Consider the following 15955-nt stretch of genomic DNA (forward strand, 5'->3'; position numbering starts at 1 on the left):
CGGTTGTGCCTGACTCTTTGTGACCCCACGGACTGCAGTCCACCAGGCTCCTCTGTCCATGAGATTTTCCAGGCAAGGATACTGGAGTGGGTTGCCATTTCCTTCTCCAGGGGATCTTCCTGACCCAGGGATCGAACCCGGGTATCTTGCTCTGCAGGCAGATTCTGTACCGCCTGAGCTACAAGGGAAGGCTTCATAGTTAAACAAAAACACCTCTTGACAGATCAACAGTAGCGGCCCCTCCACACAGGGCAGGTGCCCTGCAGTTGGTGTGTCCACGGCACTCAGGCCGAGCCCAGCACAAGACCTGCTGCCTGTCCAGCTCCCCACACACTGAGACTGTGACTCCCTGTCACACTGAAAGGCTGTTATGACACTATGGCACAGGCGGCAGGATCATTCCACGGTGCGTACAGGCTATTCCGACACGTCTGCAATCTCAACATTTACGTCAAGCAAAAGCCAGGCCTTCGCTGAGGACGCCAGTGTTACAGGAACCAGAGAGCATGCCCTCTGCTTGCTCTGAGCAGCCCTCAGGGGCGTGATTGGGCCCAGCCAGACGGCAGGCAGAAAACGTCACAGGCCTGAAAGGGCTACACGGAGGCAATGGAAGTGTTCTTTCTGTACAGGCATCTCTCTCCTGGAGGCCAGCATGAATCGAGAACCCCTCAGTATTTACTCCATAAAGTGAACGGAGTCCAAGGTGGGAGATCAAGTCCCCAGTGTAGACAGACTCACACCCCAACTTCCTTCTGGATCACATTGTTCGTCCTCAGAGATTTCCCCTATGTTTGAAGTATTTTCTAATAAATGGCCTCAATCCGTTTTTGTGGATACAAAGCTCAGCTGTGGGTGGGGTCAGGGCCACCACTGCAGCACCAAGGAGAGGGCTGGATGCTCTGCTCGGGAGGGTTACCTTCATCATGTGAGAGGGGAGCTGTGGGCCGATGAACCCCGAGGCTGCCTGTTTGCTGTTGACTACCCGCTGACTGATGACCGGTCGGGGCGAAGACTGGCCGGGGCTGTGGGCGGAATGAGTAAGTTCGCCTCCGTTTTTCACATCGTGGGACCTGGGGACAGAGAGTGACAGTACTCAGGGTAACATGGGACACCTCCCCAAAGAGCTCATGTACGCTCCACCCTCGGGCAACAGGAGATGCGACCTAGGGAAGTGCACACTGTCCTGGTCCGGCCCAGGCTGGCACTGGGAGCTCAGGTCAGCAGACAAAGAGGGTCGCTGTGTATTCTGATCTGATATCTGTGTCCTCTAGCTGAAAGTTTTATTTTTGGGTTAATTTTTTTAAAGCTATTTTTGTTTTCCATTTTTCTAATTCTAAACACGTATCACTTAGAAAGATCTGTGCTATCCTGAAAAGTTAGAAACAAAGACACGCTGCTTCCCCTCACCCCTTCAAGGCACCTGCTGTCCAGATTTTGTGGATTTTCCTCCAGGCATTAGCCTGGACTGATGTCCTCAACATCAGCATGTAAAATTTCAAACTGCGTTTCCTCCGTACATAGAGCACGTTCTCACAGCATTTTAAACACATTATAACCACTTTTAACAGCTGCAGTGTGTTTCATCACAGGCACATGCCACCGTTTACGTGATCTTCTGCTGTTGTCGGCAATTTCGGGATGTTCTGAATTTCCAGCTACTACCAATGGCTATACCTTGGAGCACTCACCCAGACTGTCCCAAGGCCCTACATCTACAGAAGGAATTATCGAATCAGTAACACACAGAAGCAAGTAGGTGCTGGCCCGGGCCTGGCCGGGGACGTGGCTGGCTGCCGGTACCCAGGGGCTGAGCGATGACCACACTGGGTACTCAGAAGTCCCCTTATGGGGCCTCCGCTCACTGCCTCCCCGGCCCACCAGCCCACCTGGTTTGCTGCCAGCAGCAAAAGCCCTCTGTGGCTACTCCCGTCCCTTCTGTGCATTTCTTTAACCTGCCGAAGAGCTGGGAGCTATAGCAGACGCAGGGCCCACTCTCAAGTACACCTTCCTTACTCTCCCCACCATCGAGATGCTGTTTAACCAAACAACGGAATTTAAGCATGCTGATGAAGTGAAGTCCTCTTCCTGACTTAACAGAAAAGGTGGAAGTGCACTTTCCTGACAATACCTGATATAAAAGAGGACGTAAGCCTGCTGGCTGAGTACCGATCTGATATCACTGGTAGACACGATGGAGTCGTTCATTTGGTACCAGAGGCCATTGCTAGCCTGTAAGACAGCCAAAAGAGATATCAGATTCGATCAGGTACATGGGGAACCCCAATCCAGAGACCTGTTAAGAAAAAGGGGCCACCACACGTCAAGTGGGAAAGCCCCCTTCCCTCCCAAGAATGCCAGTGGTATCTTACAGTGTACTGTAAAAAGAGTAATTAACAAAATCTACACAACTTACTTTTATGTAGCAGAAGTAATGGCCGGCATGGCAATTAAAACCAGTGTGCACCAGGACTGCATACAAAACATAAATGATTGGCTCTCCGTTTGGCTGAGACATGTACGGTCGAATATCAAGATACTCAGGGTATTTCACATCCTACACAAGAATGAAGAGAGAAAAAGAGGAACATCATTTCTGAAGGTGCTGACCATCCTGTCCATATACACAGGGCAGGGCAGGAGACTCACAGAGCGTGGCACCTTATGGTGCTCCAGCAGGACCCCAACACCCGGAGCCTCATTTCAGAAAACAGAACTAACCCGGAGCACACCTGAGTCTAAATGTGTTTAGTGCAATCCCACTGTATCTTCGTTGTTTTTACGCAAGTAAGGATCCAGACTATGTGAATTCTCCAAACCCATCAAAGCAGACAGTTAACAATCACAAGTCTGGACTTGAAGTCATCGCCTATTTTTAACAATTCAGGAGCAGGTTATGCCTTCCCCGTGTTCCTTGATTTCTGACCACTTTTGGTTTCAGAAAGTGGGAAGAAAATGGGAAAGGTCAGTATACTACGAATCAGAAAACAAATGAATACACAAGAAAACAAGCTCTGGTGAAACAATGGCAAGGTCTGACTGGGAAATCTTCTTTGGACTTGAAATGCCATAGGTGTTCCCTGAACCCACTCAGCACCTTCACCAACTGTGACGCCCAAACGTGGGTAATAAGCACCAGCTGTGACCTTCAGAAAGTCTAGCCAGCTAAGGGACACAGACGAAAACACACACACTCTGTAAACATACAAACTCTGAGCTCAGTTCTCTGACAGTTTATTCCACTAACAAGTGCTGGAAGAACTTAGAAAATCAGGTAATAAAACTTCCATGTAGCTGCTGACAGTTAAGCCTTGAAAGGCTCAACATAAACAGTTGTTAATAATAGTATCTACCCACCTTAGCAATTTTTCCACCAGTAAAATTTGCAAAACGTTTCAGAGAAAGTGTAAGAACATTAGAAGATCTATGTATAGTGAATCTCTTTGAAGCTGGAACCATCTTTTTACACCTTGGGGAAAAAAAACAAAAACAGATGTTTAAGATTATTAATGTGGGTTGGTTGTTTTTTGTTTTTTCATCTTACCCTTGTTATTTCTCTGAAACAGTCTAAATTAAGTTTCTAAGAGAAGGGTACTGGATGGGAAATACCACCCTTTTCATCCAACAGTGAAAATATTAAAATTTGAAATTTGGGAGATGGCTTAATTAACATGAATGAAAAACACAGGACAGTTCTGAAATGTCAGGTACTACAGGTCACTGATACCTTAAAAATTAGATTTACATAAGTTTTTCTCAATTCAAAACAAACTGAAAAACTGGCTGGTAGAACTCTGTGAAAACAAAGCCCAGATACAAAAGCAAGGTAGTAAAGACTAGAAACATCAATGAGGTTTAAAACAAAGGAAGCACCCCTCTGGTCTTAGGAGGAAAGGGGGCCTTCTCCCCAAAACAATGAACCCAGGCACCGCAGTTGACTGCCCTTTGAAGATACTGTATTTTTCACAAGTTGAAGGTTTGTGGCAACCCTGCTGGAGCAAGTCTATGGGCCATCCTTCTAAAAGCATTTGCTTACTTCAGGTCTCTGTGCCACATTCTGGTAATTCCTGCAGTATTTCAAGCTTTCCCATTATTACTGGATCTGTTATGATGATCTCTGATCAGTGACCTTTGATGTCACTCTTCTAGTTCTTCTGGTATTTTTAAAGAAGTATTTTTAAATTAAGGTTTGTACCCTGTTTCTTAGATGTAATGCTACTGCACGTTTAAAAACTACAGTATAAGGTAGACGTCACTTTTCTATAAACTGGGAAACAAAAAAATTCATGCAACTCGTGTCATTGCAAGATTCGCTTTATTGTGCTGGCCTGGAACCAAACCCGCAGCTATCCCTGAGGTCTGGCTCTACTCAGTAACAACGCTTACCATATTACCTGACTTAAAGTGAACATCTACTTAAACCATAAGAAACAGGGCTTTCTTAAAATAGGCCCTCTTGACTTCATGGGGAAACATTACAGAATGACTCAAACTTGAGAATTCTGGTAGGTACTGCCCCAAATCCTGGGAAACAACCATGAAAAAGAAAGATCCTTGACTCCTCTGGGAGAAAGCGATGCTCCACCCGCCCCAACCCTTCACAACGGGGTGTCTGGAGATGCTGCTCAACACACACGCGCCACCCCAGCCACCTTCACACGCAGGGGCACTAACGTGTGGATGGTCTTACCCCTCCCCTCCACCCAGCTCCCCAGGAGTGAGGACCCGCCTCCCCTGGGTCCAAGGAGTGTTAACACTGAGACTCGGGTGCCCTGGCCCTCGGGGAACAGAGCCAGGGTCTTCCCAGGCGGTCCTGGAAGCTAACAGGAACCTTGCTGGTCGGGCAGACACGCCAAACCCTTTCACCGCAAGCCTGCCCCTCCCTTCCCACCAGACCACCATCGTACTTGCTGCACTTGTATGAGTTTTCTCCATCGAGCTGTTCCGGCTTCACAAACTGCTCCAATGCCTTGTTGACACTCTGAGCAGCCTGGGGACAGAAGAGCACCAACAGCACATGACCACTCGCTGCCACTTGTCAACAAAAGGAAGAAAGAGGGCTCCAAAGGATAAAGCCAAGAGCACAGTTCATGCAAAAAGAAACTGTTTTCATTATAGTGTTCAGTTTTACACATGTACACACCAAGCTATTGCCCTCCCCACCCCCAATTTAAAAAAAAAGCAGGGGATTCCTTGGTGGTCTAGTGATCAGGACTCCGTGCTTTCACTGCCAAGGGCCCGGGTTCAATCCCTGGTTGGGGAACTAAGATCCGGCAAGCCGCACAGTGTGGCCAAAACAAAAAAATAGAGGTTGCTCACTGCAGCATTATTTACAGTGCATAAAACAGGAACAAAATCAAAGTATCTACCAGGAAGGAAACAGGCATGTAAATCGGCTGAAGCACAACACACAGCAGGCCCAAGCAAAACGGAATGAAAATAGCAAGTGGCCCAGCAGACTGAAGGTGTAATCCTGTGAGTGTAAACAGTAAACAGACACTCTGGAACAGCTCATATCCAACTGTTAACAAGTGTCCATTCTGGGGGACAGGCTCGCACATGTCTCTGCAGTGTTTCTAGTCTTTATCGTTAGCATGTATCACACTTGAGATCAGAAAAACAACAGCTACAGACAACAAAAATGGGAGAGTTCAGAAAATGCAAGAAGCAAAAAACAGTTTCTAAAGAATAACCACCACCAGAGCGAAATGGCTGTCTGAGGAGGCCTTACAAATAGCTGTGAAAAGAAGAGAGGTGAAAAGCAAAGGAGAAAAGGAAAGATATAAGCATCTGAATGCAGAGTTCCAAAGAATAGCAAGGAGAGATAAGAAAGTCTTCCTTAGTGATCAATGCAAAGAAATAGAGGAAAACAACAGAATAGGAAAAACAAGAGATCTCTTCAAGAAAATTAAGAGATTCCAAGGGAACATTTCATGCAAAGATGGGCTCGATAAAGGACAGAAATGGTATGGACCTAACAGAAGCAGAAGATATTAAGAAGAGGTGGCAGGAATACACAGAAGAACTGTACAAAAAAGATCTTCACGACCAAGATAGTCACGATAACGTGATCACTGACCTAGAGCCAGACATCTTGGAATGTGAAGTCAAGTGGGCCTTAGAAAGCATCACTACTAGCAAAGCTAGTGGAGGTGATAGAATTCCAGTTGAGCTATTTCAAGTCTTGAAAGATGATGCTGTGAAAGTGCTGCACTCAATATGCCAGCAGATTTGGAAAACTCAGCAGTGGCCACAGGACTGGAAGAGGTCAGTCTTCATTCCAATCCCAAAGAAAGGCAATGCCAAAGAATGCTCAAACTACCGCACAATTGCACTCATCTCACACGCTAGTAAAGTCATGCTCAAAATTCTCCAAGCCAGGCTTCAGCAGTATGTAAACCGTAACTCCCAGATGTTCAAGCAGGTTTTAGAAAAGGCAGAGGCACCAGAGATCAAATTGCCAACATCCGCTGGATCATGGAGAAAGCAAGAGAGTTCCAGAAAAACATCTATTTCTGCTTCATTGACTATGCCAAAGCCTTTGACTGTGTGGATCACAATAAACTGTGGAACATTCTGAAAGAGATGGGAATCCCAGACCACCTGACCTGCCTCTTGAGAAACCTGTATGCAGGTCAGGAAGCAACAGTTAGAACTGGTCATGGAACAACAGACTGGTTCCAAGTAGGAAAAGGTGTACGTCAAGGTTGTATATTGTCACCTTGCTTATTTAACTTCTATGCAGAGTACATCATGAGGAACGCTGGGCTGGAAGAAGCACAAGCTGGAATCAAGATTGCTGGGAGAAATATCAATAACCTCAGATATGCAGATGACACCACCCTTATGGCAGAAAGTGAAGAGGAACTCGAGAGCCTCTTGATGAAAGTGAAAGAGGAGAGTGAAAAGGTTGGCTTGAAGCTCAACATTCAGAAAACAAAGATCATGGCATCTGGTCCCATCACTTCATGGGAAATAGATGGAAAAACAGTGGAAACAGTGTCAGACTTTATTTTTTTGGGCTCCAAAATCACTGCAGATGCTGATTGCAGCCATGAAATTAAAAGACGCTTGCTCCTTGGAAGGAAAGTTATGACCAACCTTGATAGTATATTAAAAAGCAGAGACATTACTTTGCCAACCAAGGTCCATCTAGTCAAGGCAATGGTTTTTCCCGTGGTCATGTATGGATGTGAGAGTTGGACTGTGAAGAAAGCTGATCGCCGAAGAATCGATGCTTTTGAACTGTGGTGTTGGAGAAGACTCTTGAGAGTCCCTTATACTGCAAGGAGATCCAACCAGTCCATTCTAAAGGAGATCAATCCTGGGTGTTCATTGGAGGGACTGATGCTAAAGCTGAAACTGCAATACTTTGGCCACCTCATGCGACGAGTTGACTCACTGGAAAAGACTCTGATGCTGGGAAAGGTTGGGGGCGGGAGGAGAAGGGGACGACGGAGAATGAGATGGCTGGATGCCATCACCGACTCTGTGGACATGAGTTTGAGTGTACTCCGGGAGTTGGTGATGGACAGGGAGGCCTGGCGTGCTGTGATTCATGGGGTCGCGGAGAGTCGGACACGACTGAGCGACTGAACTGAACTGAAATTTGGCTGATATAGGCATCATAATCTGGTTTTATTAAGATTAAAGGTCAAAGGGTAATAAAATTATTAAATGATTTAAGTTTTTCATGATGCCTAATACAAAGTTTCAATAAGCTCCTCTAATGAAGTCTTAGCATATTAAAGTTTTCAATTCATGTTTTCTAACAAGTGTAGTTTAAACTACAAGAGAACTATAAATAAACTATAAATAAATTATGACTAATTTGTGTTTAACTTGACTACTCCCACAACTACCAAACTTACCTTTATCTCCAAAGTTATATCGAGATATGGATCAAAAGTATCTGAAACACCTTTGCAATTTAAACATTTGACTGAAATAAAAAATAAAACACAAAGGATAAGCAAAGTATCATCAGTATGGCAATATCAACTACTAAAATGACAGAACACACACATACATTTACAAAACAAAAACCATAAGGTATTTTTTTCATCTATCAGACTGGGCAAAACATGTTCCTACTACACAGTGCAGGTCACTAATTTGGTCCACGCACACTGCTGGTTGGAGTATAAACTGGCGATAACCTCTTGGAAGAACAATATGGCAAAATCAGAATTTGAAATCACATATCCTTTGATACAGAAATTCTAACTAATTATCGTATGTACGTACACTTTTACATGGACATAAAGGTATGTGTATACAAGGATACTCAATAAAGCGCTAGTGGTAATAACGACAACTAAAATTAGAAACAACCTAACAATTCCGTGGTGGCGGACTAAAATAAATGGAATATTACTGCAACTGTGAAAGGCTGTGTCAGGCTTGTATGTGCCGAAAAATGTCAGAAAGTGTCCAGTGTGAAAAGAACCCAGGCTGTTCATGCACAGGAAGCTGCTCGGAGGATAACCACAAGCTGGGCCAGGGGCTGACTGAGGATGGGGGATGGGAGCCTGGGCCGGCAGGGAGACATACGGGCCCTTCTTAGCCCTTTCGGAGCCCTTGCATCCTTTTACATCACATGTCAGATCACAATTACCAACCTTCGAAACCAAGAGTTTACCTCTAGATCTTAGGTAGCCTCCAAATATCTGACAGACGAGTGTGGTGGCCTGGGTGTGTCTGTCCAATCTGGAAAAAAAATCAAACAGTGAGATGAGAGAAGCGTTCTGCAAAAACAAGAGGTGCTGTAACTGATGCTAAAACCACATGCATCCATAGAAGAATGACAGTTCACACAAGAGAGCCGCACAGTACGGTGACAGCCAGGGGACAGCCTGGCCTCATCAAAGACACGTCTGGGGTAAGGAGGAGAAGTGGCCCGACGGTATTAAGAAGGGATTCGGAAATCAGGCCAGGACTCTGGCCCTGAAGCAGGCAGCAAGAAGCAGTCGCCCAGAGCAGGACTGGGACCCAAGTGTGAGGACCCTGCTCTGCAGCCCAGCACCATCCAGACGCCGAGTGTGCGGCAGAGGCAGGGCCTGGGGCCGTAGGAAGGGAATGCAGGCCTCTGGGGGTGTCGAGGCAATAGCAAGTGGGCTTCGACTTGTCTGTTTCTCCAACCTTCCCCTGAGCCCACGTTTAGATTTTAAAAATGAGACTGCAGGGATTGGTAACTGACCCCAGTGACAAAGGGAACACACACAGATTTCAAAGGCTAGAGATAGGAAGCACACCTTTTAAAATTTCAACCATTTTAAAATAAGGCAAAGCACTTGAGGAAGAGGCGGCACAAAGTCAAAAGGTGAAGCTGACAGAGAGCTCCGTGCACCCCTCCTGGAAGGCGAGCCAGCGGGGTGGCCAGGGCGGGGGCGGGGGGCGACCGATGCTGTGTTGACTCACTTATTGCTGCCGTTCAAGCATGCTTTTTGCATAGCATCAACGGTGTACTGAAGGAATTCATGGGCATCTTCTTGGTTTCCAAAGCGGAAGTGCCTGGCTATACCTGTAGAGTTTGAGGAAAGACAGTCTTATCATCGCTTATCATACGCCCAGGCTGTACTCCCCCTCGAGGTTGTATCTTATGATAATATACTGGTTGGATAACTATTCTATGATGAAATAGCATTATCAAAGGTTCCCCTGAGAACACCTAGGAATGAGCCCGAGAGACCACTAACAGCCCACATGGGCTGGAGTTTCTGAGAGCCCAGAGACTGTCTTAGCAACAAAATGATTCCTGAGTAAACTCAACTTTAGCTGTTACTGTTTCAAAGCTTCGCCTCAAATGTTATGTCAGTGCACACATCTTAACCTGGGCGCTAGAATTCCCTAAGAGAATCTGTAGAAAACACAAAGTGTGAACCTAATTCTATCCCAGTAACCCAGAGAACATATTATATTCTCCACTGCACAGTAACATCTCAGTCCTATTTCTAACTGACCAAATAGCCACAAGCCAAAACGACAATGAAAAACAATACAGAAGTATAAATATACATATAGTGTTATGTGAATGAATATATACATATGTATTAACTTGAATCATATGAAATTGACCACATTCCACAAGTTCTGACCTACAACAACGATTTCATTATTTAACCATGTATGTCTAGAGTTGGGGGGGGGGTGTGTCCGTAGATGTATGTACATACACACACCAATAGCATTCTCTTAAAGAACTAGGTTTAAAAAATTATGTCTGCCATGTACGTGTGTGTATGCGTGTGCATATCAGTATATATAATATACACATATAATTCAACAAACAAAATCACCGCTGGCTAAAATTTTGCTAAGATCCACCAATGTTTAAAAAAAATTTTCATGGTCTTCTTCAGCCTGTTAATAGTACCAAGAGCCAAGATAACACTTCTTTATCCTCAGCAGCTTTTTAGGCAAAAGGATTATAAACTGTCACTGTGTAATTATCCACCTCTATAATTACCCAGCTAGATACCAGATTAAGAGTCAGGTTTTTGTTTTATTTGTAAGCATTTTTTATTCCAACTCAGTTAATTAAGATAATACAAAAGCTTACTGCAAAACACATGCAGAAAGTGCCTAAGAAATTTCATGCAACCTATCAGAATCATTATAATGCAAGAGGAGATTTTAAAGTCATTAAAAATTATATAGAAACTTGTGAAATTTATCCACAAATTTGCTAAGTTCTGAGTATAAAATGTTCTTTAAGAATATAATTAACTTTATTTTGATAATTCCTGTCACTATGTGTAGTGTAATCCTCATTCACTGAATTAAAGCAAACTGAAAACTATTTAAAGAAATCGGTGGGGCAATATTTAGAGTTAGTATTACTCAGCATAGAAATCCAAATATCTAGGAAAAATGCTGCAAAAGTTATCAATTTTATTAACAAATTTGAGGGTTTTATCATTTTTAATTTATTTATCAAATTATATAAAACTGAATATATCAAAATACATATATCAGATATATCAAACTGAATACCATCTTCTTTACTATATTATCATCTTTTGCTTTAGGTTTCAAAATGTGTTTACATAGTAAATGGTTTGCTAAAAAACTGTTATTCGTTAAAGACATATTCATATACAATAAATAAACTGTTTGCTGCAATATCCAAGGAGCTCATCATTTACCAGTCAGATCATTAAGACCAACTGGCTAACAAATATTCATATAAACTACTAGAGATGATACTTACGCCGCATCTCATTAATGACAAACATCGGTTTAATAACATCCCCAGGATTACTGAGTGCCTGGGTGATATGTGCTTGCATTGTACACATCATGCAAAATCCTTCTGCATGACCTGAAAGATAACAGATGATAATCCTCCAAGTTAGCAAAATATGACACTGTATCTACACCAAGGGGTATTATAAATAACAAGCACTCTCCTGAAACAAGGATAACAGTAACGATGTGTCCTGTTATTGAGCTATATACTTTTACTCATTTCCATTTGATTCTCCAACAAACCTAAGTGATAAATATACATTGACTCTATTTTACAAGAAAGGAAACTGAGGCTCAGAGAGTTAAAAATTTGCCCAGTGCCAAATAGTTATTAAGGGGCAGGAACATAATTGGGCTCAAATCATACTCTTTTAATTTTGAAGCCTGTGCTCTTAACTATTGTCTGCTGCTGCTGCTGCTGCTGCTAAGTCGCTTCAGTCGTGTCCAATTCTGTGCGACCCCATAGACGGCAGCCCACCAGGCTCCCCCGTCCCTGGGATTCTCCAGGCAAGAACACTGAAGTGGGTTGCCATCTCCTTCACCGGAGAAATTAGAAGTTTTTCTTCCTCATGCTACCATATGTCTCAAACAGTAAAGGAATGTCTCCTTTCAAAATCTCAAGCATTCTGGCTTTTCCACATACAAAGGTCTCTGCTGTATTTTTTTAACAGCTTTTAAAAATATGAAAACCACCTTAGCTCACTAGGTGCTACTGGCGTCTAGTGGGTAGAGACCACAGATGCTGTTCAGCATCCTACAGTAAGCAGCCTCTACAATAAAGAATTGTGTGGCCCCAAAAGCCAATTACACCGAATTCAACAAACACCTAAAACTAAAGGTGGCTCAGTCCTGCCTGACAAAGTTTTTAAAGTCTCAAAAGGTCCAAACTATTTCCAGTTAACATTACTGTGTCTCAGAGTAAAGTTCAAAATATTTACAGGAATAAAAAGAAAATCTAGCACCCAGCAACATAAAATTCTAACTGAAGAGTACAAGGCACGCACAGATGCAGAAAAGACCAATAACAGGGAGCAGAGAAGCAGAAACAGACCTGGAAATGACACAGAAACAGACCTGGAAATGACACAGAAATAGACCTGGAAATGTCCTCAAAAACAAGGACAACAAAAAAGACTTTATATATATATATATATATATATATTTCCATGCTCAAGGATGTAGAAAAAAGCAAGGGCATGTTAAGGAGAGACACGGAAATAAAACCAAATCTACTTTACAGATGAAAGGTAGGATTTCTGAGACGAAAAACACAACAAGTAGATTTAATAACAGATTAGTAACAAAAGAAGAAAAGATTAGCAAACTTGAAGACTTAGCAGCAGAACTTATCTATTATGAAACACAACCTAAAAAAAAAAAAAAAAAAACCTCTCAAAATAACAAGAAGAAAAAAAGAGTATCAGTGAGCTATGGGACTACTTGTAGTTGTCCCCAGTATACATGTAATTGGAGTCTGAAGGAGAAGAGACAGGAGAAGTATTTTAAGAAATGACTGTTTCCAAAGGGACAGCACAAGGCAGTTTTTTTAAACAGTGGCAGAGCCATTGTGCATCCTGACTGAGACAGTGGTTTACATGAACCTACACCTGTATTAAAGTTCATAAAACCGACCCCCCAAATTAACAGAACCATACAATAAAGGAGTTAACCATACAGTAATTATAGTAATTCCTATAAAGGTAAATTTATTAATGTTAATAAATATTGGGGGCTTCCCAAGTGATGCTAGTGGTAAAGAACCTGTCTGCCAATGCAGGAGATGTAACACACACAGGTTCGATCCTTGGGTTGGGGACATCCTCTGGAGGAAGGCATGGCAACCCACTCCACTATTGCCTGGAGAATCCTGTGGGCAGAGGAGCCTGGTGGGATACAGTCCACAGGGTCACAAAGAGTTGGACACAATTGAAGTGATTTAGCACAATTATAATAAACATTTTTTAAAATGACTAAAAAGGCATACAAACATAAAGAACAAATTTACAGATCTAACAACTTCAACAAAACCCAAACAGAAGGCTGCTCATAAATAAAAGATTTAAAGCAGGTGGAAATAAATGATGTATATAAATAAGAACAAAGTTACGACTGACAACAGACTTGTTAGAGACAAGGCAAGAGAAGACAGGAGAGTGACGAGTCTCAAGCATGGAGAGAGAAACGTCAGCACGGGATCTCCACACCCCATGCAAACATCTTTCAGAAACAAAGACGAGACGTGCCACTTCTCAGATGGACTGGTGGTACTTTTTCCTATTCCTCCCACTAAGCACAACAACAAACCCTCTGGACATTGTTTATGAAACAGACATAAGAAAGCTGGGAAAGGTGGAGAGAAAAAGACAAATGAACGGTTTCAGAGCCCAAGGAATGACATGGCAGTGAGTTTTCTGGTTTTCTTTCTGCTTCATATATTTCTGACTTGGAGCAGAAGAAGCCACCAACCTGGAAATACGAACAAAAGCAGGGGACAAAGCCACAGTGAAAGCTTCTGGCATGCTGTTAAAAACAGGTAGATTAGGAATGGGAAATTTCACCCATGCTGAGTGATAACAAGCTGCACCCCCACCTCACAACGTCAGTGAAGATCAAAAGAGGGGCCTGGACTTCCACCCCAAACCAGTAGTGAAGAAGCACCCCTCCATATGATGCCGATTTAAGTCAGTCAGACACAGAAAGACAAATGCTGGTAGGGTAACACTGACATGTGGAATCAAAAAAACACAACACACCAGTGAATACAACAAAAAAGTAACATACTCAGCTACAGAGAACGGATTAGTGGTTACCTGTGGGGAGAGAGAAGGGAAGGGTGTGACAGCAGGAAGAGATGAACAAGTACAAACTATTATATATAAAATAAGCTGCAAGGATAGTGTACAACACAGGAAATACAGCCAGTATCTTATAATCAATGTGCTCATAAATGGAGCATAACCTTTAAACACTGGGCATCACTATACTGCACACATCGTAAAGAAGGCTGAGTGCCAAAGAACTGATGCTTCTGAACTGTGGCGCTGCAGAAGACTCTTGAGAGTCCCTTGGACAGCATCAAACCAGTCAATCCTAAAGGAAATCTACCCTGAATATTCAGTGGAACGACTGAACAGAAGCTGAAGCTCTACTACTCTGGCCACCTGATGTGAAGAGCTGACTCAAGAGAAAAGACCCTGATGCTGGGAAAGACTGAGGGCAGGAGGGGCAGGGGACGACCGAGGATGAGAGGTTGGAGGGCGTCACCAAATCAAACGACATGAATGTGAGCAAGCTCCGAGAGACAGTGCAGGACAGGGAAGCCTGGTGTGCTGCAGTCCATGGGTCGCAAAGAGTTGGACACAACTTAGTGACTGAACAACAGCAACAACATACAACATTGTAATGAATTACACCGCAAGAAAGAGACAGAAAGAAGAAGCGTCTGTCCAGCTCCCCACTGGGTAGTGTCGGAATCAGGACTCTTGCCATCACCCAGTGGTAAAAAGCCTCTGCAGTCTCCCTAGAGACTGGGGGTAGCGGAAACCCCCACTCCCACCCAGCAAGAACGTGGAGCCCAAACCCCGCCTTGGATGTCAACAGAGGCTGAGTGTGGAATCTGGACTTCTGTCTCCACCTAATAATTCTCCCTTTGCCAGAATGGTGTCAAGAGAAAGCCACTCAAAACACAGATCAGATAAGATCCAATATTTTATAGCATAACACAAAAATGTCCAGGTTTCAACTGAAAATCACGCATCATACTAAGAACCAAGAATTTCTGAGTGCTGGAGAAGTGAATAAAAGACAATGAATAGATACCAACCCTAAGATAAGACATGTTAGAATTATCTAACAAAGGTTTTAAAGCAGCCACGGCAAAAATGCCTCAACAGGTAGTTATGAATATACTAGACACAAATAAAACAATATAGAAAGACTCAACAAAGAAATAAAAAATATAAAGAACCAAGTGGAAATTTTAGAAATGAAAAACACAATGACCGAAGTAAGAAGCTCTGTGGATGAACTAAGCAGAACAGAACTGACCGAGCAAAGAATCAGTAAACACGTGCGCAGAACAGCAGAACTTATGCACTCTAACCAGCAGAGAAACAGCAGACTGGGAAGGAAAGGGGAACAGCGCCCAGGGACCTGTGGGACCCTAACAGAATATCTAACACATATGCCATCAGGGTCCCAGAAGGAGAGGAGAGAGAAGGCTCGGTTTAAAGTATAAGAAACGAAGGCGGAAATTCCCCCAAATTTGGCAAAAGATGTAATTCAAGAAGCACTGCAAACACCAAACAGGAAAAAGAACAAAGAAATAAACACCAAGACACATCACATCAAACTTGTGAAAAGTCTGTCTTTTTGTCTATGTCTTTTCTAAAGACATAGAAAAATAACTTGGAAGTAGTGGTAGAAAAACCACCTTACCTATAAGAGAAAACTTGAACAGAAATGGATTTCACACCAAAAACCATGGAGGACAGAGGAAGTAGCACAACAATTTTCAAGTGCTGAAAGAAAGGGACAGTAAATCCAGAATCCTATACCCAGTGGAAAAGTCCTTCAGGAATAAGATGAAATTAAGACAGTTTCAAGTGAAGCAAATGAGGAGAATCTGTCACCAACAGAATTACCCTAAAAGTAAGAATGACTTATAGTAAATAACTTCAAGAATGACTTCCTTGAGTCAGAAGCTCTC

General features: G+C 43.2%; 1 protein-coding gene across 2 annotated transcripts in view; it reads right to left on the minus strand.

Moving 5' to 3' along the window:
* Positions 1 to 15955, minus strand: part of USP42 (ubiquitin specific peptidase 42) — a 43926-nt gene that overhangs the window by 10257 nt on the left and 17714 nt on the right. For both annotated transcript variants that reach the window (XM_055410338.2, XM_055410337.2), the window contains exons 4-12: positions 11210 to 11320; positions 9418 to 9520; positions 8639 to 8706; positions 7869 to 7939; positions 4905 to 4987; positions 3355 to 3466; positions 2414 to 2554; positions 2129 to 2229; positions 917 to 1070 (exon numbers count right to left, since the gene is read on the minus strand). In XM_055410338.2, coding sequence (XP_055266313.2) covers positions 917 to 1070; positions 2129 to 2229; positions 2414 to 2554; positions 3355 to 3466; positions 4905 to 4987; positions 7869 to 7939; positions 8639 to 8706; positions 9418 to 9520; positions 11210 to 11320 — 944 coding nt within the window. The remainder of the gene's footprint in view (positions 1 to 916; positions 1071 to 2128; positions 2230 to 2413; positions 2555 to 3354; positions 3467 to 4904; positions 4988 to 7868; positions 7940 to 8638; positions 8707 to 9417; positions 9521 to 11209; positions 11321 to 15955) is intronic.

The sequence above is a fragment of the Moschus berezovskii genome, chromosome 27 (genome assembly GCF_049115385.1).
Source record: "Moschus berezovskii isolate FMDL1 chromosome 27, NW_MosBer_1.0, whole genome shotgun sequence".
NCBI lineage: Eukaryota > Metazoa > Chordata > Mammalia > Artiodactyla > Moschidae > Moschus > Moschus berezovskii.